The sequence below is a fragment of the Macaca nemestrina genome, chromosome 7, assembly GCF_043159975.1.
Source record: "Macaca nemestrina isolate mMacNem1 chromosome 7, mMacNem.hap1, whole genome shotgun sequence".
Taxonomy (NCBI): Eukaryota; Metazoa; Chordata; class Mammalia; order Primates; family Cercopithecidae; genus Macaca; species Macaca nemestrina.
The window spans coordinates 18513295-18540320 of NC_092131.1; the positions used below are offsets into that span (position 1 = coordinate 18513295).

The following is a 27026-nucleotide window of genomic DNA, read 5'->3' on the forward strand; positions in this document are numbered from 1 at the left end:
AACTATGGACGATGTTTTTGCAAATAAGGTCTTACTGAAGCCCAGCCACGTTTATCTGTTTACATTGATGGTTGCTTTTGTGCTATGATGGCAGAGCTGGGTTGTTGCAACAGAGATCATGTGACCTACAGATACTATAGAATGTACTTTGAGAAGTCGTTGGACCTGGCCATGGATTAGAGGTGGCTGGTAAAGGAAAGAGAAGTTGTTTAAGAAAAGTTTACTAACCCTTGTTACAGAGGAACCAGTTGATGTTAAACCTCTGAAGCCAGACGACCTGAGGTCTACCATGACATTCGTGAGCTTCTGTTGGAAAGGTTGGGGTCAATGAGGGTATAGCAGAGGGGAGAGAGGTGGCTTATGCAGTCCGTTCCTCCAGGTACAGTCGCGCATTGCGTAATGGAGGAGTATGTTTTGAGAAATACATCGTTAGGCAATTGTATCATCATAAGAACATCACAAAGTATACGTATACAAACCCAGTTAGTACATATGTTTATATACATATTTTTTCATGTGGGAAATTAAATGATCCCACACCATTACTGAATATCAGTTACTTCTCCTACTTGATCTGCATTGCCAGTGTCAACTGCTATCTATCAGGTTTCTCTCTCTCTCTCTTTTTTTCTTTTTCTTTTTTTTTTTTTTGAGACGGAGGTTTGCTCTTGTTTTCCATACTGGAGTTCTGTGACACGATCTCGGCTCACCACAACCTTCGCCTCCCAGGTTGAAGCGATTCTCTTGCCTCAGCCTCCCGAGTAGCTGGGATTACAGGCACATGCCATCGTGCCCAGCTAATTTTTTGTATTTTTAGTAGAGATGGGGTTTCACCATGTTGGCCAGGCTGGTCTTGAACTCCTGACCTCAGATGATCCACCCGCTTTGGCCTCCTGAAGTGTTGGGATTACAGGCGTGAGCCACTGCGCCCTGCTCTATCTCCTTTTTTTAAGAAAGAGACAGGGTCTTGCTCTGTTGCCTGGGTTGGGGTGCAGTGGCACAATCATAGCTCACTGTAACCTCAACTCTTGGGCTTAAGCAGCAGTCTGGCTAATTTTTATTTTTATTTTTTTAGAGATGGGGTCTCACTGTATTGCCCAGGCTGGTCTCCGACTCCCAGACTCATGCTGTCCTTCTGCCTTGGCCTCCCAAAGTGCTGGGATTACAGGTGTGAGCCGCCACCTGGCTTCAGAGTACATTTGGGAGCTGTCCTCCTTTCTCCATCTCATTGCTGCCACCTGAACCAACACCCATGGTCATCTCGGGCCCAGACCATCGTGTCAGTTCTCTGCAGGTGCTCTTGCCACTTCCAGCCCATTTATTTCTCACACAGCAGCAACTTCCTCTCTTCTAACTCATGGCTTATTCTGTTTCCTTCCTAGCAGGTATTACAGTCTGTCGTCATCTTGCTTATTTATTTCTTTACTTACTATGTTTTTTCCCTTCTAGAATCCAAGCGTCAGGAGGGCGGTCTCCTTTTTGTATTGTTTTGTATTCACAAATAGATTCTTCATGGTGCCTGGCATGTGGTAGGCACCATAGGAATGAATGAATGAATGCATGAGCAAATGAATGAAGGAATGAATGAAGGTGGTTAGTGTTAGAAGCACCCTCCAAAATGGTGTGTCAGAAACATCAAAAGCTATTGTTTCCAGATCACCAACACATACCCAGCTCCCCACTCCGTTTTGTTTTTGTTTGTCTTGTTTTAATAGCTCATCAGCTTTATAGGGTTACAATTGTCTTAAATATTTCTGAAGTGTAAATATCACCTGCATAATAAGATTGTTATAAAATGTAAACTTTCAGTGTTGCTTTAATATAATTTTTAAATAATAATAATAATAATTATTATTATTATTTTTTGAGACGGAGTCTCACTCTGCCACCCAGGCTGGAGTGCAATGGCGCGATTTCGGCTGACTACAAGCTGCCTCCAGGGTTCCAGTGATTCTCCTGCCTCAGCCTCCCAAGTAGCTGGGATTACAGGCACCCTCCATCATGCCAGGCTAAGTTTTGTATTTTTGTAGAGATGGGGTTTCACCATGTTAGCCAGGCTGGTCTTGAACTCCGGACCTCAGGTGATCTGTCCACCTTGACCTCCCAAAGTGCTGGGATTACAGGCGTAAGCCTGTTTTAATTTTAAAGTCTAAAATCATACTTTTTTTTTTTTGGTCCTTTTGTCTTTTTTGTTTGTTTCTTTTCATACCTGAACGTTCTGGACAAACTAAAATTGTTACAGGCTACCCTGCCCTGGCCAGGGCAGGACAGCCTGGGCAGAGGTAGCGCCTGCTCCCCTTTGACATGGGGCCCGCCTCCTTATCCCCGTTCCTTAGGCACTGCCCCAGAGCCGTGTGTAAGTCCCCCACTGTTGCTGACAGGGCTTTCTTCCTCACAAGTGGTGAGAAGGGGGAAAAGAGACAACCAGACACTACTGTCCTAGATCAGTGGTTACCAAACTTTGTTGACCCAGCTTCCCAATAGGAAGTGTGTTACTTGGTGATCAGTAAACATGTATATACACAACTGTGCAAATACAAATTTCACTATTTGTTACTGCAGATATATTGTAGTCCATTCTATTTGCTTCTAGTTTGTTACATTCTGTTCCATTAAAATAGTGCTGCTTATGATCCATTCCATTCATTTCATGACCCATGAATGTATCTGGCCCACAGTTTGCATAACAATGTTGAAAATATAGGCTGGGCATAGTGGCTCATGCTTGTATTCGCAGCACTTTGGGAGGCGAAGGCAGGCAGATCACCTGAGGACAGGAGTTCGAGACCAACTTGGCCAATATGGTGAAACCCCGTCTCTACTAAAAATAAATAAATAAATAAAATAGCTGGGCATAGTAGTGGGCACCTGTAATCCCAGCCTCTTGGGAGACTGAGGCCGGAGAATTGCTTGAACCCGGGAGGCGGAGGTTGCAGTGAGCTGAGATTGTGCCACTGCACTCCAGCCTGGACACAACAGAGTAAGACTCCATTTCAAAAAAAAAAAAAAAAAAAGATTTAATTACTTTTTTTTTTTTTTTTTTTTTAACATTTTTTGCTAACCATTTCTTCCTACAATATGGGCTCTTGTTTGCTTTTCTTTTTGTACTTTGATTTTTTTTTTTTTAAATTTCTAACAGGGAGTTGATTTTTATTTCCCAGGTGATTTTTAATTTTAAAATAAACTTGTGCTTATCCATAATTTTTTTTACTCATTTTTCCATGTAACTTTTCTCATTAGTTTTTTTTATGGGGGTTAGTGTATATATGTATATGCACACAAAAATGTGGGTGTGTGAATACAAACACATACATACTTTTCTATAAATGAATATTCTTCCCTTATTACTTTGAATTCCTTAACACTTAATGGTGCATGGCCCTCACAGTTATTTTTATTTCTTTTGAGACGGAGTCTCGCTCTGTCGCCCAGGCTGGAGTGCAATGGTGCGATCTCAGCTCACTGCAACCTCTGCCTCCCGGGTTCAAGAGATTATCCTGCCTCAGCTTCCCGAGTAACTGGGATTACAGGCACCTGCCACAAAGCCCAGCTAATTATGGTATTTTTAGTAGAGATGGGGTTTCACCATGTTAGTTAGGCTGGTTTCAAACTCCTGACCTCAGGTGATCTACCCACCTCGGCCTCCCAAAGTGCTGGGATTACAGGCGTGAGCCACCACGCCCGGCCTATTTCTTTTTTTTTTTTTTTTATAAAAAGCATTCCACGCCGGGCGCGGTGGCTCACGCCTGTAATCCCAGCACTTTGGGGAGGCCAAGGTGGGCGGATCACTTCAGGTCAGAGTTCAAGGCCAGCGTGGCCGACATGGAGAAACCCTGTCTTTACTAAAAGTACAAAAATTAGCTGGGCGTGGTGGCGGGCGCCTGTAATCCCAGCTACTCAGGAGGCTGAGGCAGGAGAGGCTTGAACCCGGGAGGCGGAGGTTGCAGTGAGCCAAGATTGTGCCAGTGCGCTCCAGCCTGGGCAACAAGAGCGAAAACTCCATCTCAAAAAAAAAAAAAAAAAGCACTCTATAGTCTTGTCTTCAGATAAGATGCAGATATTTTTCTAAGAAAGCTCCAACTCTCAAACTTACTACACAAGTATAATCAAGTTATAACCTTCTCTCTCCTATTAGGAACATTAAATGTAATTTTTTCTGGCCTAAGAAACTTAAGCATTCTATCCTTCGCATATTTCCATTTTTAAAGTTTTCAAGTAAACCATTTTACTACTCCAAACTGTTACATGAAACCCAGGAAAATGCTTGAAAATGAGACGTGGTGCCGGCCTCTCTCGTGGGCCTTCCAAGAGCAGCCCGATACTGTGCTGTGGTTGCTGGTGGCCCTCCCGTGGGTGTGTCCTTAAGATGTCTTTTGTTTGTTTGTTTCCTCTTTGGAATGCCAGCATTGCTAAGTATGAGATATGTTGAAATTAGTGTCTAGATTGTAAAAAACTACCAGCAATTTCAGGCCTTTCTTATTGTAAAATGCCAAATAGATCAGGGTAGGAACCTTATGATCCAAGCCTGAGAAAATTTCTTCAGTTAATATTGGGAGATGCCTGGTGTGGTGGCTCATGCCTGTAATCACAGCACTTTGGGAGGCTGAGGCGGTCGGATCCTTTGAGGCCGGGAGTTCAAGACCAGCCTGGCCAATGTGGTGAAACCCCCATCTCTACTTAAAAAAGAAACAGTTAGCCAGGCATGGTGACACACGCCTGTAATACCAGCTACTCGGTAGGCTGAGGCACGAGAATCCCTTGAACCTGGGAGGCGGAGGTTGCAGTGAGCCCAGATCACATCACTGCACTCCATCCTGGGTGACAGAACAAGACTGTCTCAAAAAAAAACAAAAACAAAAAAAAAGTTGGGAGATGGTCATAATGAACTGACCAACTTTGGAATGAAACCTCAGCTTGATGTTGACAGTGCAGAGACCTGGGCAAAAGACTTTTAGCAGCCAGGTAGTCATGAATCGGTGACAGTAGCTTCCTGCGCAAGGTAGAAGTCCCAGTAGTGAGTGTGGAGTGTGGGGTTCATAGAAAGCAGATGTAGGGAGTGATGAAAATAGAGGGGGAATTGAGAATGTTGAAAACCTCTTCCCAGTGAATTTGTTGAGCCAGGACCACCAGTGCATTCGAATAGATGATCATTTTATCTTCACTCGCCCCATCTGTTTGCTGGAGGCCCTTCCCACTGCTGCTGTTGGAGATGAAAATCAATCAGATTTGGTTCAATGAAAGACATTGTACAGCCAGTTTCATTCTCTTTCTTGTGTCCAAAAGGAGATTTTCATGATGCTGTCTGCCATTTATTGAGTACCTGTAGGTAGGGCTGCAACTCAAGGTGTTTTATATTATGCCACCTCTGAACCTCCTAACTATCTCTAAGTTGGTCACTGTTTTAAGTGAGGAAGCCAAGACTTCCCATGGCGCTGTGATTTGTGCAGGGCCACTCAGGAAACGTCTGTGTGGCTCCGGACCACCTGTTCTTACTATTCTTCAGCCTGCCTCTCTGCATCTGGATCAATTACCTTGTGAATGTCCTGCACGGTCCTGGGGGTTTATTCTGCTTAACTTTTGTTTTTATTTTTATTTATTTATGTGTTTTGAGATGGCGTTTCAGTGTTGTTGCCCTAGCTGGAGTACAAATGGCGCAGTCTCCACTCGCTGCAGCCTCTGGTTCCTGGGTTCAATCTGCCTTACTTTTAAATGGCAGCATACATTAATATGGGTATACAAGGGTACAGTAAACAGGATACTTAGGTTAGGATTAGGAGAAACCACATTGTTGGCTTATGGTTATTTCCCTGAGAGGGCCAACTGGTTGTCCTTCATTTCTTTGTCATATTTTTTTTTTAGCGTAAGATTAAATGGTCCCACCCTGAAAGCCACCATGATGAGAACAAAAGCCACTGGGTTCCCAGAATTGAGACAGTATCATTGCAGAAATGTTTGGGTCACATGTCAGCCATGGCCCTCAGTGTAGCTATTGCTGGTTTGGAGCCTTGGGTGCAAGAGATCAGAAAGGCAGGTCCCGCTGGCCCAGGGCTCCACCGGGAGCCTTTGATGGAATCACGCCAGACCCCTACTGTTGACAGGATTTGGTGGCTTGTTTTATGTTATCCAAATTTGGTAGTTACCTGTCTCCTCTCTTTCCCCCGAAACCTCTCCGCTTCTTAGCTTTTGGCTTTCTTCTGCACAACTCTTTCCCAAAGGAAAGGATGAAGGTTCCAGGGCAGACTCTTGAGTGACCCGCCTGATTTACTTGGAAAGTCTCACTGCTCCCCCTGAACTATTCTGAGGTTGAGAATGTGTGCGTGAAAGGAAAAAACACATAGGAATGTTGAATTTTCCAAAGTTGAAATCTTTCAGGTCTTTAAACATCCGGTTAGTTAAACTGAGAACACTGATGTTTGAGTGTAGAGTGTCCAGCCAGACTCTGACCTGTGTCTGGGGTCACGCCTGCACGTGGGGGTGGCTGACTAGGGTGGTCAGAGGTTCCAGCCCCAGCTGTGGCTTTGAGCAATTCCTCTATTCTCATTGCACCAGAAAGAGTTAATTCCAGTTGCACAGCTTGCTGATGTTGTTGATAATAAAGTATTTTAATGGGCTCTGTGAGTAATGTTTGTAAGGAAACTACTTGGGTGAACTGATGACTGAAACACAGATTTTTTAAAACTTTAAAAAAGATTTTAGGAGTAACTTGTTTTTACAGCTCCTTCAGTGGGATTTTTTTGGGTTGTCCCCTTCCCCCATGTTAGTTAAACAGCTCCTTGTTTGCTTTCTAAATGTTGGAGGACAACATCAATCTTACTGTTGGCTGAAAGCAGGAGGTGGGCACGGGTTTATGTAATTTAACTTCTTTTCTCTGCAAATCAGTAAATATTTACAAATGACCTTATCAAACAGTTTGGGTACATTCGGTCACTTGAAAGTGTGCAGCCAGAGGAGCGACTGCCTGTGGGCCTGCTGCCAGTTCCAGGGGGGCCTCAAAGGAAGGACTTACATTTTTAAAAATAGGCTGTCCATAGACCAAACGCCTCACAGGAAGTGGGCCTCACAGGAAGCCTCCCGCTCTCCACAGAACAGTTTTAGAAAATTTACATTTTAAAGTTTGACTTCTAAAGATTCAACTCTTAACGGCTGGAGTCGATTGCTGGGAACTGAGGAATCCAAAAAATAAATAGTGGATTCTGAGTTGGGCTTACCATTGCTGCCTGAGTTCTTTTGTTTCTTAGGGAAGGTAATTACAGAATCCCATTCCAAGAGTAAATGTCATTCTTTTGTGAGTAAGTGGGAAAAAAACAAGGAGATTACTTTTCTGTTGTTATAAAATGGTCCCGATGTCATATGGTTTTAAAACATAACTAAATTTTTAGAGCAGAGATGGACTTTTGGGGGTGTCTCGGCCCTCTTTTTTTTTTTTTCCCCTTCCCCAAACATTAGAAATCTGACACAGTTAAACTCATTTTTAGAAGAGAATGCACATGTTCTTCAACGTTGACGCTGAAAAATGAGATGCTCCTTTTTTTGGTAGTTTGGATATGAAAATTGTAATATTGTTGTATCACCATAATCTGGTAATAATATGTTCATTTTGCCTATCAAACATAATACAAGTAAGATTGAAGTGCATTTTATGGAGTTCTATTGTCAGTATAATATTTAAGGCTGGCAAACAGTCAACAAATGAGAAAAATTTTAAAATAAATAAGTGGTAATAGCTATACATCTACTTATTGCAAAGTACTTAATAATTCTGTATTAATGCCTTTGTATTTTAATTTTCTTTGCAGAGTATTGGGAAAGGGTCGTTGTGGTGCATAGACCCAGAGTATAGACAAAATCTAATTCAGGCTTTGAAAAAGACACCTTATCACCCACACCCACACGTGTTCAATACACCTCCCACCTGTCCTCAGGCATATCAAAGGTAAGCAATTCAGACTTCTTTTTTTGGTCTACTGAAATGGCATTATTTTGGCAGAGACCTGCGTGGAAATTAATTTAATAGGCCGTATGAGATTTTAAAAATAACTGCAGGTAAATGAGAAAGAAATTAAGTATTATTAGGAGGCATATCCATTGTTGTATTTCCTACAGACCTTACCGCTGCTGCAGCTTCAGAGGAATGTGCTTCCAGAAGGCTTCATAGTGGGTGAAATCATGTCTTCCTGGGTAGAAACATTTACAAAGAAAAGTTGTGGCTTTCACATCTTGGTGTTTGTCACGTTTTGTTGGGATAAAAGTACAGGAACGAGTCAAGCAGGCGACTCCATCATCCCCTCATCTGGCTGGTCTCTGCAGACGATCAGTGGAGGCTCACTCATTTGTCCCCGTTGTTGTCTTTCTCAGTCTCCATGTAGACGGTGCTCCCGGGTGACCATTTGTTGTGGTTACTTGGTCTTTGCTTCTTCAAGGAGAACAGTAGAAACAATAGAGACATTTCATCCTCTCACATGCCTGTTTGTTTGAGACAGTAAGGTCATGGGTACCATTTTTACAAATATATAATTGGAAGGGAGGGTAAGTAGCCTGTCACTTTTTAAAAAAAGTGTCTTAATGTTAGATTCCAAAAGAGAGCCAAATAATCAGAACCAAATTTTTAAGATCGATTTTTATCAATACATAATGCTTGAGTTTGAAATGCATTCCTCAATGCTACAAAAAATGTTTTAAAATGTATAGAAATGTTTCTATTGTAACCACCTAGTTAAGAGGAATTATCCTTGGACAGAAAGTTGAGGTTAATTAGGGATGGCATGATGTCATAGACTTCAGGAATTTTACAGTCCACTTCTTTGCAGATTCTTTTCCTAGTCTGCTGTTTGTTCTGCAGGAGGGAGCACAAAGTGATCTTCTGAAATAGCATTAATGAAGTTCTTGTGCATCTCAGTTGAGAAGCATTCCATCACAGGCCCTAGACAATCAGTCTTCAGCAAGAGACAGGGAGGAACAGCTGGGCTCTCTGAGAAGACTGCTGTATGTCTGCCTTTGCTAGGCGATTAGCGTGATGGTACCCATAGCAACTGGAGCGTCTCCATAGTAACGCGTAGCCGAGACAGGTGCAGTTGCATCACAAGGCTGTTTGTTGCCTGGCAAAAGGACAGGCCATTAGTACTTAGATATACGCTGTTGCCTTAGAAACAAATAACCCTACATAGCAACTACAGTTGGTTTGAAAGGTTTGGTGTGGGGGGGGAAGGTTGTAGCAGCTTTTGTCTGTGTTCATAAAAATCAGTGGAAGCATACTTTATTCGAAATGACAACTTGAGGTCATATAGCTGTAGGAGAGAAAATGGGATTTTCTAAAGCAGCCCAGCCAACATCGTAGACATGTCCAGAAGGACAGAGCCATATGCTTGGTTTTCTCCTTGTGGCCATAGCCACTCCCCAAATGGAAGCGAACCAGGATTGGAGTGGAGAATTGCCGACGTACAAGGTTGGTGAAGGAGGACATGACACTAATTATTGAACTATTTCCCAGATTCTCATGTTGCTTTGTCATTCGACTCCCCCCACCCTCCAAGCTGCATGGAGTACCCTTCTCTGGCTTTTCCAGTTTACACCTCAGAAGTATTTCATCTCCCTTTGCTTCTAGGAAGTTAAGAACGTACGTGTTACTCCCTGGGTCATGTGTTGGTTCATTTAGACCAGTATTTTGTTGCCAAATGTGACCCCGAGGGAAACACAGTACTTATTTAATAATTTGAAGGATTATAGAGGAGCTCTGGGGGTTGGAACACGAATGCATATTCAGGCGAGAGGCATTCTGAGCTGGCCTTAGCTTAATGACTTCATTTGATTTTTTAATATAGACATAAAAATGCAGACGAACCAGAGCTTTTGTAATGAAAATCATTTCCAAAGGAATATTTCAGACCCCGCTCTGTCACCTCCAGCCTTTCTCCCCAGTTGACTGAGGGAAAAAAAAAAAGAGTTTCTGCCTCTGCCCATGCGGTGCTTAGATTTCCCCTCCACAGAGGTCACTGGCTGTGGAGGGAGATGACAGATGAGATTCTAGTCTGCCTCTTCCATGCCTTAAGTCCAGGAGAACAAGTCACTTTCTCTTTCCTGGGGACTGTCATCCCTTCATCTGAAAGCTGAGAGTTTGCTTCAGGATCCTCTAGTGTGTGAAATTGCACTGAAGCCACTGAACACCGGGTAATTGTACAATATTTCGGTGTCTTACAGTGATGTGGCATTTAGCTCAATTCTAAGCCATCAGGCCACTTGTTGACATGACCTAGAGAAGATGGAAATGTAACAAAGCGAGTCATTAAACAGGGACCCAAAAATGCCGAATTGACGTGCTCTGGCTGGGTCCACTGTGATGCGGGGAATCACCTGTCAGCCCCTTGCTGGATCGCTGTGAGGGGCACCTGGGAAGTGCTTGGCTTTCATGGGGCTGGTACTTAACATGCTGAAGAAGATGGTGATTATACTAAATGGGCGGTTATTGCTAGGACTTGCAGGTGTGCTTGGCAAATGTCACTCTGAACTGAGCTGCAGGTGGCTGGAAATGCTGCGGGAAAAGTGAGGCATTTGAAAGCACTGCCCAGACCTTGCTCACATACAAGTACCATGCTAAATATTGAGATGTGTAGACCCGTGCCTCTGTTTTCTTTTTTTTTTGAGACGTATTCAGTACCGATGCAAGCATCCTTTTTTTCTTTTTGAAACAGAGTCTCGCTCTGTTGCCAGGCTGGAGTGCAGTGGCATGATCTTGGCTCACTGAAACCTCTGCCTCCTGGGTTCAGGGGATTCTCTTGCCTCAGCCTCCTGAGTAGCTGGGACTACAGACACACGCCACCATACCCGACTAATTTTTGTATTTTTAGTAGAGACAGAGTTTCACCTTGTTGGCCAGGCTGGTCTCAATCTCTTGAACTTGTGATCCACCCACCTCGGCCTCCCAAAGTGCTGAGATTACAGGTGTGAACCACCGCGCCGGGCCATGCCTCTTGTTTTCTAAAGTGCCCTTTTGAATGTATATTAGGATGTTCTTCCACACCTGCTTTGTTGATACCAAGTTTGTGAATTGTTTTTAATTGAAGTGCAGAGCTCAGTGTGGAGTACTTCAAACCAAGTGACTTAAACAACAGAAACGCACTGTCTCTCGGTTCTGGAGGCTGGAAGTTCAAGACCAATGTGTCGGCAGGGTTGGTTCCATCCGTGGGCTGTGAAGGAGCATCTGTTCCGCCCCTCTCTCCTAGCATCTGGTGCTTTACTGGCATTTTGCTGGAATGCTCTTGGCCTTCCTTGGCCTGTAGAAACATCACTCTGATTTCTGCCTTCACCTTCACTTGGTGTTCGTTTTCTTGTGTGGTGTCTATGTCCAGATTTTCCCTTCTTGTAAGGACACACTGGTCATATTGGCTTAGGGGCCCATCTTTCTCCCGTAACGATTCATCGTATTTAACTGATTACATTTTCAATGGCCCTGTTCCCAAATAAGGTCACGTTCAGATGTATTGGGGGCTAAATCTTCAATGTATGAATTTTGGGGAGGCATAAACCACCCCATAACAACCCTTTTCTTTTTTTTTTTTTTTTTCTTTTTTTTTTTTTTTGAGACGGAGTCTCGCTCTGTTGCCCAGGCTGGAGTGCAGTGGCCGGATCTCGGCTCACTGCAAGCTCCGCCTCCCGGGTTCACGCCATTCTCCTGCCTCAGCCCCCCAGTAGCTGGGACTACAGGCGCCCGCCACCTCGCCCGGCTAGTTTTTTGTATTTTTTAGTAGAGATGGGGTTTCACCGTGTTAGCCAGGATGGTCTCGATCTCCTGACCTCGTGATCCACCCATCTCGGCCTCCCAAAGTGCTGGGATTACAGGCTTGAGCCACCACGCCCGGCCATAACAACCCTTTTCTTAAGTGAGACATTTTGCTGATAAAAATATGGAGAAGCAGAAAGTAAGGAAATATTTATAGAACAAAATGATGGGGTTGGGGGCAGGGGTGTCAAAGGGATTCTCCTGAAGTTGCTCCCAGTTGCCAAAACTGGGACAGTGGTGAGCAGCAAAATAAATAACATAGTGTTGGAAAATAACTGGAAATACAAATACCTATGAGTCCAGACTGATAGAAATAAATGATTGAATAAACAAACAAACAAGAGAAGAGATACATTTCCCATATAGAGAGTTCCAAATGCTTGATGTAGCTCTTTCTCCACTGAAAGAGGTGGGACAGAACTCTCCACTCCCTGAATGGCTGCACTTAATGACCTGTTTCTAAAGATGAGAGCCTGGAAAAGGGCGTTTGGAATGGACAAACCTGGTGAATGCTGTGTCGCAGGTGATGAAACACCATCCTCAGTGATGTGATGTTGATACCAGGTGCCTCTCGTAGGACGCCATAAATTTGGCACTTCAGCTTTGTGGTCTTTCTCCCCCAACACATAACCCCAGTCTAGTCATGGGAAAAACATCAAACAATGATTTTGTCCTTCAGCAGGGACATTCTGCAAAAATAACCCGGTCCTCACTCCTCAAAGCCCCAAGGTCATCAGAAACAGGGAAAGTCTGAGAATCTGTTACAGACCAGAGGAGGCTAAGAAGACATGATGAACAAATGTGTCCTGTGATGTCCTGGATGGGATCCTGGAACAGAAAAAGGACATGAGGGGAAAATTTGCAAAATGTGAATTAACTGTGCAGTTTAGTTAATAGTAATAGTAGTATGCTGCATGTTTATAGCAGCACAATTCGCTGCTGCAAAGATATGGAACCAACCTAAGTGCCCATCAACCTACGAGTGGATAAGGAAAATGTGGTATATATACACCATGGAATACTACTCAGCCATAAAAAGGTACAAAATAATGTCTTTTGCAGCAGCTTAAATGGAGCTGGAGGCCATTATTCTTTTATTTTATTTTATTTTATTTTTTGAGATGGAGTCTCACTCTGTTGCCAGGCTGGAGTGCAGTGCTGCGATCTTGGCTCACTGCAACCTCTGCCACCCACATTCAGGCGATTATCCTGCCTCAGCCTCCCGAGTAGCTGGGATTATAGGTGCCAACCATAATGCCTGGCTAACTTTTGTAGTTTTTAGTAGAGACAGGGTTTCACCATCTTGGCCAGGCTGGTCTTGAACTCCTGACCTTGTGATCCACCTGCCTCAGCCACCCAAAGTGCTGGGACTACAGGCGTAAGCCACTGTGCCTGGCCTGGAGGCCGTTATTCTAAGTGAAATAACTCAGGAATGGTAAACCAAATATCATATGTTCTCACTTATAAGTGGTAGCTAAACTGTGAGGAAGCAAAGGCATGAGAATGATATAATGGACTTTGGGGACTCGGGGGGGTGGGGGTTAGGTCGGGAGGGGGACGACGGATAAAAGACTACGGGGTGACAGGTGCACTAAAATCTCAGAAATCACCACTAAATAATTTATCTATGTAACCCAAAACCATCTATACCCCAAAAACTATTGAAATAAAAAAATAGTAGTATACCAGTGTTGTGACAAATGTCTTGTTAGTAATATATGGTGTTAACATTAGGGAAAACTAAGTGAGGGGTATACAGGAGCTTTCTGTGCTGTCTTTGTAACTTTTCTGTTGGTTTTTTTTTTAAAAAAAGCGGTCTCCAAAATGCAGACTCATTGATCAATTTTAAATATCCAAATCGTTTTTGGTAGAATGAAAAGTAAAATCACTGCATCACTGAGAGTCGCCTGACCTACTTCAGTGAAGAGCGGGTTATGAAGGGCTCTTGCTTTTGCCTCATTCTGTGGAAGATCCGCTGAGCCACACGAGGGGTCTCTTTGTAGTTTGGATGCCACAGTTCTTGGAACGGTAGTTTTGTGAAATGACACTCCACTGGGCTTAGTAGAGTACCCGTGGCTGAGCTCGGGCTACTCAGGTACAAATGAGCCACGCCAGCTTGCTTGGGGAATCTGCACCTTTGCCAGGGAGACTCTGGCGTGTGGCCTTCAGAATCTAGACCTGGAAAGTGGAAGGAGGGGTGGTGTATTTCGGTTGCTTGCCCGCACCTCTTCGGGAAAGTCCATCGAGCTGTTTTAATCTTTATGTTGCCTGTGCCCCTCCTTCCTAGATATGTCATTTCTCATTAAAGAATATGCATATTTTAGTGCTTCCAATAGACACTGCCAAATTGCCTTCTGATTTTACACTTGGTTCTAATCCACATTCCCACCAACTTTTTAGGAAATTTCTATTTTTCTAACCTTTCTCAATGTCTGATAGTTAAATGAAAAGACAGTTTCCCCAATGGGTGACCTTGACTTTGTGATTTTGGTACTTATAATGGAGGTATTTAAACTTTATATCACTACATTCACACCCTATAAACAGTAGCTCTCCCCATAATAATGTTTATGACAACAGATTGTTTTTAGAGAGTGACATATATATGGGTCTTATGTAATACCTTCTCTGCTATAGGCACCAATCCAAAGTCAGTTTCCAGAAAAACGTTTTAATCCTCTCTCACCATGGTTGGAGAACAGGTTTTGCATTTAATCAAACAGTATGGTTTATGGAGAGTTTCCTGGATGATCGGTTTTCAGAGCCAGTGTTGTTTTGTTTTTCCTTGGTAATTCCAAGGAAATCCCAGCATCGTATGTGCCTTTGGCCTCCGTGATGGATCGGCCATGATTGGGTGTTAGATGGTCAGAAACTGATTGAGAGAGTTTTTTATTCTTCAATGAGCTTTCCTTTTTTTCTTGCTTTAAATTTTCAGTGTAAAAATAATGACATCGTAATTCTATATTTCATGTAAAGTATTGTGGCTTAACATGTACAGAGTTAGAAAAATTCACAAGACTTTCATTTGTTGATCTAGGTCTAAAGATTTATTTTTTGGATGACTATAAAGTTTGCAGAGTTAGAATATTTCAAGAAAGTTCCTTGGCTCGGTGTGTTGGCTCATGCCTGTAATCCCACACTTTGGGAGGCCAAGGTGGGTGGGTCACTTGAGGTCAGGAATTCAAGACCAGCCTGGCCAACATGGTGAAACCCTGTCTCTACCAAAAAATACAAAAATTAGCTGGGTGTGGTGGCGGGCGCCTGTAATCCCAGCTACTTGGGAGGCTGAGGCAGGAGAATTGCTTGAACCTGGGAGGTAGAGGTTGCAGTGAGCCAAGATTGTGCCATCGCACTCCAGCCTGGGCAATAGAGCGAGACTCTGTCTCAAAACAAACCAAACAACCAAAAGAAAGTTTATTTTACTCTCATCTTTTTTTTGAAAATGAATTCCAGACATTTTAGCTTCTCCTTTAGCTCTGTTTCTTTTTGCTTCTTCAGAGGAATTTAATGAGCCGCAAAAAAGAAAAAAAGAAGAAAAAAAACCCCACACACATTAATGGGAAAGATTTCGGCCTTTCTGATATTGAGGTTCTTAACGAAAATGGCAGATTTTAGTGCTGACTCAGCAAGTTCTATTTTATTCTGCCTGCTGCCCTATTGATTTTTTTTTTTTTTTTTTTTTGGTAATTTAAATGTCTTCATAGAGTAACACTGCTAAAGGTATAGGAATTGTACAGAGTGGTCACTGTATATTCAGATTAACAAAGTTATCAGTTGTTCTTCACCAGGTAAATAATCTTCGGCTGTCGTAGTGAGGCTGAGAATACTAGATGGGGGAATTGCATTGGGAGGAGGTAGGGAAGGTACTGAGGTATTTAGGGAACTCATCCTTTTAGACAATTAGAAGATTAGAATATCCTTTAAATGTTAATCTTGTTAACATAACGGTGTTAATTCCTCCACTCAGAATGCTGAATTTGCACACAGCAAGGAATAGCTTATTCATTGCTTGGATAGGATCCAATAATTTTTTAATTTATAAGACATCTTTCATTCTAGTTATTCAGAGTGTTGTGCATTTAATAGTTGGCAGAAGCACTGCAAAGCCACAGTGAAATCAGTTTTAACTTCCATTGAAGGAGTTTAATTGTTAGATTGTTGTGTCCTTGCAAGTGTTAATTCAGTCAAGCATAAAGAAAGAATGCAAGGATTTAGATTAGTTGCTTCAGTATTACACTTATATTTACTTGAAAGCAACATATTTGATGGAAACCTGAAATAGTTTTTTAAATGCCCCTCATATTCAACACACTTATTTGGATAAGTTTAATTTAAAAGCGTGAGGCATTATGCATTTTGAAAGATTATGTTTAAACAGCACCTTTTTGCTTGGAGTAATTTTTAAAAGAATATTAAATTTAAAAAAATCAATATGAAGCTTCATGGTGCTAAACAGGTAGAAGAGTGTGGTAAATTAATGCGGTAAAATAGATGTGGGATTGAATACCAGCGCTTTCTAAATGATAGTACTTCCAAATATAAATTACATTTTGTTAAAAACTTGGAGCGGATGAAGAATAGGAAAAGCTTAAATTGTAAGGGCACGCTCTTTAAAAAACACACTGCTCATTTACAGTGGGAGCTGTAAAAATCCATTAGTTGGCTATAATTTTATTTTCATATCAAATTATATTATCTTTTGACTCCCATTATATTTCCTGAGTTGGTCTCATAGAATAATTTTGGTCTCAGCATTTTGCCTTCAGTATGCTGTTCATTGTACATTTAATTCTGAGTCAATCCTGTGTTGTTTTATTTAAATGGAAAACAGTCCCTGTTATCTTTGAGCACTTTGTATCAGGGGTAGCTCATGAATATTGTGCCCAGTCATCCAGTTTCATTCTGTTTTCACACTCGCTTTGAAAGTCGAATGTTTAAGTAGCCGGGCTGATTATATCTACTTTACTCAGGTACTGAGTCAAACTCATGGCTGAGAGAGCCACTCTGAGTTACCTTTTTATCTTCTGACCTCCTGAGGTGCTCTCAGTCCCTGGTTTGTATTTTAATAGCCAAAGCGTTAGAAGTTCTTTAAATCTACTACAGATACATTTCCATTGACCTAACTCCTGAGATGATGGATACCAAAGACGCTCTGTGTTTCCAATACCTCATGAGAAGAAAGTTGCAGTGTTGATGGGCCCAGTAGGGGCCTGGAGTCTTTGCGGATTTGCTTGGTGTGAGTATTTGCTTCTTAGGATAGCCAGCCAAGGATTCCTGAGCACAGCCACACCTTAGGCATTGTTAGGGGGGAAGTGTCTGCAAAGTGGGGCTGACCTGCGTTCTGCATATTTGTCAAACCCCTCGCCTTCCCAGAGGAGGAGAAATTGATCCTCATGTTAGAAATATGAAAGAACTGTCAAAAGTGCATGAAATCAACCATGTACAGTGTGAAACAACAGGTGGCACTTTGTCTTGTAGAAGTGTAAAAATGGCAAACTTTTCGTCAATAATAGAAAATAAAAACCTGCTACCAGCACATCTAAGATGGTCTCATAGAATATTTTTGATCTCAGCATTTTATCTTCTCTAAGTTCTGGTCACACTAAATACTTCCCGATGTTCTAGATTAACAAAGGAGGGAGATTAAGAAGTAGAGGTGCAGTAGAATTAGATCGGAAGTGGAACCCATCATTCATAAAAGATTTGAAGAACATAGAATGGGGGATTGATAAGGACAGTGATCAGGCTAGCAGGGGCGTCCATGTGTTACTGTTGAAGAACTGGGAACGTGTAACCCGGGAGAGCACCTTCAGAAGGTTAGCATGCCAGCATGCGCACCATCATGGACTTGATGGATCGAATTATAGAAAGAAGGATTTGGGCTCAAGACGGAACAGCATCTGACAATGTGCCAGACACATAACTGAAGCTGGGTAAATGCTTGAGTTGATGGGTGGATGGACAGATGAAGGGGATGAAGGTAGAATGAGCTACCCCCAGTGATGCCAGTCGAGGCTAGACAACCAGCTGCCAGGGTCATCCCAAGATTTAACTCTTACTGGAGAACTGCTGGGTTATGCCTTCCAGCTCTTGAGATGTTGTTTCTAAGTCTATTGAGCTGCCATGCCAGTCGCAGGCTATCCCTCTGTAACATGGTGTTTGTAGTTTATGAGGGGGAAATGAAACATGAGGGAATAGATGCATAGCTTTGTTAGCCAGCAATGAGAGGTCAGGCTCTTCTCTTGAAATTAAGTGCAGATTTCAAGACCATGATGGGACTAATTCAGTTACTCTTCGTTCCGTGTCATCCAGCTTTTTGATTCATGCCCTACAATTACCTCCCTTGTTTTAGTGACACTTCTTTGCATTTCCTTCCGTGTGAATAAAATGATCACGGCAGTGTTTTGCCAAGCAGAAGATCATTTCCAAAAGCTGTCCATCAAATCATCCCGACCTCCCCCCTATTGTTTATCCACTGAATTAATGAGAATAACACCCACCCTTTGCATAAATCTCCGTGGAAGAGCCAAACTGGTGTCCTTGTTTTGTGGAAGCACATGTTCTTGGCCAGAGTCTCTGATCACATTCATAACCTTTTGTTTTTCTTACATAAGGTTCGTGTTTCATTATTTGTCAAAGCATCTCTGAGACTCTGCCGTGGATGTGAGAGGTGCGGAAAGAGCGTGGGAAGCATCAGAGATTCCACATTAATTCCTAACTTTTGCTGATTTTTAAATCATCTGGAGAAAGCCTCCATAAACCATTGAGACACATTAAAAAAAATCCTTATCTTCTCAGATTGAGTTGCTCAATCACCGTAGTCCAAGTTGAGACATGTTTTCTGTGTATTTACTTTTAAATGGAAAGTTTTGGTCAGAGTCTGTTTATGAGCTGCTTATTCCAATGTATGTCTCTCTAACACGCATTAGTTCCCCGCTTCCCTCAGAACACACGCCCCAACCAGTTTGGCAAGGAGAAAAATGAACGGGAAAAAACACATTCGGAGGGGACAAAACATTAGCAAATTTTAGTAGCTTTTTCTACCTCCTTCCCCTGCATCCCCCTTCCGTCTTCTCTTTCCTTTCTTTCCCTTTGCAGTTGTGGGGCTTCTGAATGATAGCTTTTTGTTTGTTTGTTTTAACTGTAAGGAGAGCAGAGTTTCTTAACTTAGGATTCTTCTGAACTGGAAATTGCCCCACCCCCCCGCTGCCCCCAACCCTCCTATTCTTTTTTTTTCTACTGATGAGAAACACGTCGAGAGATTTCCCGGCATTTCAAGCTTCCCAGCAGGGGCCCGCATGGGAGGTGGGGGTTCTGGCCTGGCTTTGGTGCAGTCACCAGCCCCCGGGCTTAGCTTCACCTGCATTTGCAGGGGAGTGGCCTCGAGTTGGTGCTACAGATGGACGCAGCAGCTGTGTCACCCTCAGGAGGAAGAGGCCAGTCTGAGGAAACAGTGAGGAAGCAGAGAAACGAAAAGGATCCCACAGTCTGAAGCTCTCAAGCCGTGACTCTGGCTTCCCCGCCGGCCCGATCCTGCCCGCAGTAGAGCAGGAGTCAGAAACTGTCCTGGGCCTGTCTCCCACGCGCTTTAGTGCCCCTGAGAGGTTCTGCCTCCCCAGCATCGGAAAGAGCAGGACCCGAGAACCACACACTTGCCCTGGCGCAGGCGGGGACTGGAGGGTCTCCATGCTTCCTCCCAGCTCCTGCAGGTTGGCCACTGTCGCAGCAGGCCCAGAGCAGATCTCAGTAAGTCTTATCAGGTTAGAGCCTCACCTGGGCCACTTGCTAGCTATGTGACCTTGGGCATGTTACCTGAAGCCTCTGGTCTCTGAGCCTCCATTTTGTTACTCATAGGCTGGGCGCAGTGGCTCACACCTGTAATCCCAGCACTTCGTGAGGCCGAGGCGGGCAAGTCACCTGAGGTCAGGGGTTTGAGACCAGCCTGACCAACGTGGCAAAACCTCGTCTCTACTAAAAATAACAAAAATTAGCTGGGTGTGGTGGCGGGCACCTGTAATCCCAGCAAGTCACCCAGGAGGCGGAGGTTGCAGTGAGCCGAGATCGCACCATTGCACTCCAGCCTGGGCAACAAGATGAAACTCTGCCTCAAAAACAAACAAACAAAAAGAATACTTGTCTTAAACGAGTGCTTTAGGGATTAAATGAAGTAAAATGATGTACCAAATGCCTAACCCTCGTCCTGGCCCAGGGAAAGCCAATGAATTCCTCACCGTTACCAGTTTTTTTTTTTTTTTTTTTTTTTTTGATAATTGCTTAGTCTTGTTTCTGCAAACGCTGCATACTAATTTTTTTTTTTTTTTTTTTTTTTTTTTTTTGAGACAGAGTTTTGCCCTTTCACCCAGGCTGGAGTGAAGTGGTACAATCTTGGCTCAGTGCAACCTCCTCCACGTCTCCCTGCCCATCCCCAGGTTCAAGTGATTCTTCTCCCTCAGCCTCCTGAGTAGCTGAGATTAAAGGCACCTGCCACCACACCCGACTAATTTCTGTATTTTTAGTAGAGCTGGGGTTTCACCCGTGTTAGCCAGGCTGGTCTTGAACTCCTGACCTCAGGTGATCTACCTATCTCAGCCTCCCAAAGTGCTGGGATTACAGGCACGAGCCATCGTGCCCAGCTGGGATTACAGGCATGAGCCACTGCACCTGGCTGCATACCAGTTTGGCCCTTGTATATATGGTTTTGTATTGTAAGGAATCTTTTTACACTTTATGTTCTGTGCTTTCCCCTAGATTTAAGATCTGGGAAAACCAGGACCCTTTGCACGTTCTCCCTGTGCTATAAACTTCGCATGTAGGTGTTATTCAAAATATATTATTTATCCATGATTTATCTTAGAATGCATAGCATACATTATGAGAGTAGTGCAAAATATTCTCCTTTAGTTGCCCTGGGATGCCAGAAATCATTGGCCACCCTCCTCGCCTTTACAGTCACATGTCCAGACGTTCGGAGGGGGAGGGAGAAGCTGGACTCTATGTCTCTTCCCTCTAAAGACAATTTAGCAGTTTTGCAGTGTTGGTGTTTCTGACCTTCCATCTACTTCCCCATCTGTCTGCCAGGGTCTGGGTGTCCCTCTGGGTATGCATGAGGCCAGACTGTTTGGACCTGGTCATTCCTGAAGCCTAAGAGACCCATCAGGCTGCCCTGGGATAGAAAAGTTATAAATTCCAGGCTGTTGACTCCAAGGTACCAAATATTGTCACAGGAGGAAACATTTTGCAGCTGCCATAGAAAATGCAAATGTGGCTGGGCACGGGGGCTCACGCCTGTAATGGCGGCACTTTGGGAGGCTGAGGCGGGCGGATCACCTGAGGTCGGGAGTTCAAGATCAGCCTGGCCAACATGGCAAAACCCCATCTCTACTAAAAATACAAAAATTAGCTGGGCTTGGTGGCATGTGCCTGTCATTCCAGCTACTCAGGAGGCTGAGGCAGGAGAATTGCTTGAACCCAGGAGGCAGAGATTGCAGTGAGCCAAGATTGTGCCGTTGTACTCTAGCCTGGCAACAGAGCAAGACTCCATCTCAAAAAAAAAAAATAATAATAATAATAAAGCAAATATGCTGAAGGTGGTGCAGGCCAGGAATTGCTCCAGCTTTGTCTCGTTCATTATTCCTTTGAAAAGAAGCCTCCCTCCGCTCCTCTGTACATTTCTGTGGAACTGGCACTTGAAAGGTAAGGCGCCGGAGTTCTCCCTACCCCAATCATAATGGGAAAAGTTTTCACCCCAGGCCAGCCCAAACACTCAATTGTGTTCTTTCTCTACCAGATACATAATCCGTGTTTAAATCTCTTGGCAGTCACTCATTAGTTTTTTTCCCCTACATTCTTTTCTTCTTTGATGAGAACAAAGCCCGGCTCCTCCCAGCTCCCAATCTTGCTTTTCTCTCCCAGGAAATCTCCCTGTCGCACTTTGATCCCTTAGTAAGAAAGTCACCCAAATGCTTTCCTTCTCTACCTGCTAAAAGAGGAAGATCTCAATTCTTTGTACTTCCAAATAAGTGTTCAGAACTCACAAATCTGTGGTGCCAGAGGCCCTGATTTTTCTGGAGGCATTCTGGCGGCATGCCATGGCGGGACTCCCTGAGGACTCCTCTCTGGGACACCTCCCCCTCCCTGATTTGTAATGGACTGTTCTTGAGAAAGGAAGGATTGGACATATGGTAACTCCAATGGAATTTTATTCTTATTAAAGCCCTTTGAAGTTCTCTCTAACACCACCGCTTCTTACCCTCACCCCTTAAATGTGGCAGGTTCCATCATCAGAGTTGTTGAAGTTAAAGTTACAGGAAAACCAACCTGAGTTTCTCTAATACAACTCTTTGATGTAGTAAAACAAAAATCTATTTCCGTCTGATATTCTAGGCTTCTAAGAAATGAACTATGAAAGTAAGCTCTTTAGCACTATAGGATTGTAAAGAATTTTAAATTTATTTTATTCCATCTACTTTGGACTCCAAACCATTCTGGATTTTGATTGAGAGGCAGAAAATCAAGCATTTATTGGGCACCTACTGTGTGTCAGACTTGGTATACAGACAGCATGTGAGAGGCCGTCATGTGCCCATAAAGAGCAGGTCACACAGCTTGCAGATGGCTGAGCTGGGACCTGAGCTGGCCTGATCTGACTGTTCTGACCCCAGAGCCTGAGTTCTCAAGGTAATTTGCCACCTTGTGGTCACTGTCTTCTACAGAAACATTCTTCCGTGAGCTTTGGAAAGGAAGAATGACATATCACTTGTGAAAAAGGAATTTAGGGTTTGTAGCATAGTGAGAGTAAGAGAGATGGGAGGTGAGAGTTCCTGCCATTGGAAACCGGGAATGGTGAGGGAACAATGACAATTAGAGGGAAAGCCATGGAAACTGATGGGGAAGGCGTGCCGAGGGAACAGAGAGGATTTTGTGTGGACCGATGGATGGATGAATGGGTGGATGGATGAATGGATGGAAGCACCGTTAGGAAGATAGGGAGAGGGTGACTAAGGATCATGAGTGTGTGTGTGTGTGTGTGTGTGTGTGTGTGTGTGTGTAAGGATCACTTCTGTTTTCGACATCTTAGAAAAGCGAATGTAGGGTGGGGAGAAAATCACACAGTAATATTTTAGGGATTATTTATACTGTTTGTTTAATAAGAAAAAAAGAAAGTCAAACCTCACCATATTATAAAGCTTTCTTGTCCATCAATTCTTCTTAGAGCAAATGAGGGTTTTCTTTTGTTTTGTTCCTCTTAAATTCTCAGTCATTTTGGGAATGAATGTCTATACTTCAGCTATCTTTCTAATCATTTCTTATATGTGATTTTTTTTTTATATGTCTGTAGGGAGAATTGACAAGGGCTCTCACCATCTTTTGAATTTAGACTTCTTTAAAAAATTATTGTTCTGCCGGGCGTGGTGGCTCACACCTGCAATCCCAGCACTTTGGGAGGCCGAGACAGGCAGATCACGAGGTCAGGAGATCGAGACCATCCTGGCTAACACAGTGAAACCCCATCTCTACTAAAAATACACACACACAAAAAAATAGCTGACGCCTGTAGTCCCAGCTACTGGGGAGGCTGAGGCAGGAGAATGGCGTGAACCCAGGAGGCGGAGTTTGCAGTGAGCCGAGATCACGCCTCTGCACTCCAGCCTGGGCGACAGAGGGAGACTCCGTCTCAAAAAAAAAAAAAAAAAAAAAAAAAAGGAAAATTATTGTTGTAAGAGCAATATATATTTTGTTAACATTCTTTAAAAATAAAAATCTCTCTAACCACTGTCCTGAATCGCCAGTATTGTACACAGTAAATATTTGTGAAATAAAAATGAATAGATATCATTAGCATCCTTTTATTTGATATTGAAGTCATAAAATGGATTGAAGACACAGGGTTAATTTTATTTTGTTAAGGAATAAGCAGTGAAGATTCTTCCAAAAATGCCTGGCTGATTTGTGGGTGATCCAAGTGTATAAAAATTAAGCTCTAAATAATTATCCAAATAGTGTTTTTAAATTGCATATTTGCTGAGGCAAGACTGAGATCATAGGAATGATAAGCCCTGTTGGTCATTTTGGCTGTGCCAAGTTCAATGGACCACTTGTGGCAAAACGCTACATGTGAGGATGTTTTCAATAATCTAAGCAGGTGCAGGAATGATATGCAGTTTGAGAGACTCAGCTGAAAGTAATGTGCTAGACCACTGAGTTGTTTTACAATTAGTCTTGGAAAACTTGGGGAGTTTTTGGTCCTTCTGTACTCTCAGCTTTATTGAAATATAATTGATGAATAAAAATTGTGGATATTTAAGGTGTACAGTGTGATGTTGTGTTATACACATTATAAAATGATTACCACAAACAAATTAACATATCTATTACCTCGTATAGTTACCATTTGTGTGTGTGTGTGTGTGTGTGTGTGTGAGATGAGAATAGTTAAGATATACTCTTTTTCACGTCTGTAATCCCAGCACTTTGGGAGGCTGAGGCACGTGGATCGTGGGGTTGGGAGTTCAAGACCAGCCTGGCCAAGATGGTGAAACCCTGTCTCTACTAAAAATACAAAAATTAGCTGGGTGTGGTGATGCACCCCTGTAATCCCAGCTACTCGAGAGGCTGAGGCAGGGAATTGCTTGAACCTGGGAGGCAGAGGTTGCAGTGAGCTGAGATCACGCCATTGAACTCTAGCCTGGGTGACAGAGCAAGATTCCATCTCAAAAAAAAAAACAAAACTCTTACTAGTAAATTTAAAGTATAAAATACAGTATTATTAACTGTAGTCACTGTGCTGTTAATTAGGTCTCCAGGGCTTTTTATTTTATTTTATTTTATTTCATTTCATTTCATTTCATTTTTGATGAAATTTTGTTCTCTCACCCAGGCTGGAGTGCAGTGGCGTGATCTTGGCTCATTGCAGTCTCCACCTCCCAGGTTCAAGCCATTCTCCTGCCCCAGCCTCTCAAGTAGCTGGGACTACAGGTGCACAGCACCACACTTGACTAATTTTTGTGTTTTTAGTAGAGACAGGGTTTTGTCATGTTGGCCAGGCTCATCTCAAACTCCTGACCTTAGGTGATCCACCTGCCTCATCCTCCCAAAGTGCTGGGATTACAGGCATGAGCCACCACACCCGGCCAGCTTACTCATTTTATAACTGCAAGCTTTTACCCTTTGACCAACATCATCTCATTTCCCCCAGCCCGCCTCACCCCACAACCCCAACCCCTGGTAACCACCCTTCTACTCTCTTTCTGTGAGTTTGCCTTTTTAGATTCCATATATAAGTGAGATCATGTGCTATTAATGTTTCTGTGTCTGGCTTGTTTCATGTAGCATGATGTCCTCTAGGTGCATCCATGTTGTCAGAAATGGCAGGATTTCCTTCTTTTCTAAGGCCAAATAATATTCCTTTGTGTATACGTATATACCACATTTTCTTCATTCATTCGTCTGTCAGTGGACACTTAACGTTGTTTCCATATTTTGGCTATTGTGAATAATGCTGCAGTGAAATTGAGAGTGTCATGCAGATGCAGATCTCTTTGAAACAGTAATTTTATTTCCTTTGGATATATATCCAGAAGTGGAATTGCAGGATCTTATGGTAGTTCTGTTTTTCTTTTCTCTTTTTCTTTTTCTTTTTTTAATAGTCTCTCTGTGTCACCCAGGCTGGAGTGCTGTTGGCGCCATCTCGGCTTACTGCAACCTCTGTCTCCTGGGTCAAGCGATTCTCGAGCCTCAGCCTCCCAGTGAGCTGGGATTACAGGCAGGCGCCGCCATGCCTGGCTAATTTTTTTTGTATTTTTAGTAGAGATGGGGTTTCACCATGTTGGCCAGGCTGGTCTCGAACTCCCGACCTCAGGTGATCTGCAAGTGCTGAGATTACAGGCATGAGCCACCACACCCAGCTATTCTGTTTTTAACATTGTGAGGAACCTCCATACTGTTCTTCATAACAGGTGCTGAACCATTTTACATTTCCACCAACAACATATAAGAGTTTCTCCTTTTCTCCACATCCTTGCCAATACATAGAGTCTTTCCGATAGTAGCCATTCTTACAGGTGTGAGGTGGTATCTCACTGTGGCTTTGATTTGCATTTGCCTGATGATTAGTGATATTGAGCACCTTTTCATATACCTGCTGGATATTTGTGTGTGTTCTTTAGAGAAATGTGTATTCATGTTCTTTACCCATTTTTAAACTGGGTTATTTGTGAGATTTGTTTTGTTTTGTTGTTTTTGCCGTTGAGTTGTATGAGTGCCTTTCTGTTGTGGATATTAACTCCTTATTGGATATGTGCTTTGCAAATATTTTCTCCATCCTGTAGGTTGCCTTTTTCATTTTGTGGACTATTTCCTTTGCTGTGCAAAAAACGTTTTAGTTTGGTGTAGTCCTACTTATTTTTGCTTTTGTGCCTGTACTTGTGGTGTCGTATCCAAAAAATCATCGCCAAGACCCAATGTCATGGAGGTTTGCCCCTTTGTTTTCTTCTAGTTTAACAGTTTCAAGTCTTACACTGAATTAAAGTTTTAATCCATCTTGAGGTGGATTTTTGTCTGGAAAATTTCGTTTTCACAAAGTCTCTAGACCAGCATTAAGGGGCAAGGAGTGAAGCATCAGAATCACTAGAAGGACTTTAAAAAAAATTACATAGGATGTTGATGGTAGGAAAGGCCATGGAGACCGGGGCTGGGGGTAAGGGTATGTGGGAACTGACTGTACTTTTTGCTCACTTTTGTTGTGAACTTAAAATTTCTCTTAAAAGATGAAGTCTTTTATTAAAATGTATGTATATAATTTTCCTGACCCTGGAGAGCTGGATATGGTATTTAAAATCATTGGCTTAGTGAGTCATAGTTAACTGTGCAGGCTGTCTGCCCCTCTCTGCACTGTGCAACAGAAAATACATGTTGAGAATTAGTGTCTTAAATCATAGAATATTGGAGCAGAAAAGAACCTAAAATCACCCAGTTTAGAGTCCTTAGGTGGGATACCACATGGACAGTTTCCTGGAGTTGTTAGGATTTTACTTTTGAGTATACATGAAGTTGCCTGTGGCCAATAAGTTTGGGAAACGCAGCTCATTATAACTTCTTTGTAGTAAGCCAAAGTTAAGATGTTTCCTACATTTTGTCAAACAGACATTTAAAAAAAATCAGCTTTAAACAGACATTTAAAAAAAAAAAAAAAAAACAACTTACCAACATATTCCAAGGAACACCAATTTGGGAACAAGTAATCTAAAAGATTACC

At 42.8% G+C, this 27026-nt stretch overlaps 1 protein-coding gene across 10 annotated transcripts in view; it reads left to right on the forward strand.

The window, feature by feature from the left end:
- The window catches only part of LOC105467570 (forkhead box N3), a 467055-nt gene that overhangs the window by 263529 nt on the left and 176500 nt on the right, over positions 1-27026 (forward strand). For all 10 annotated transcript variants that reach the window (XM_011717274.3, XM_011717279.3, XM_011717280.3 and 7 more), the window contains one exon: positions 7797-7933. In XM_011717274.3, coding sequence (XP_011715576.1) covers positions 7797-7933 — 137 coding nt within the window. The remainder of the gene's footprint in view (positions 1-7796; positions 7934-27026) is intronic.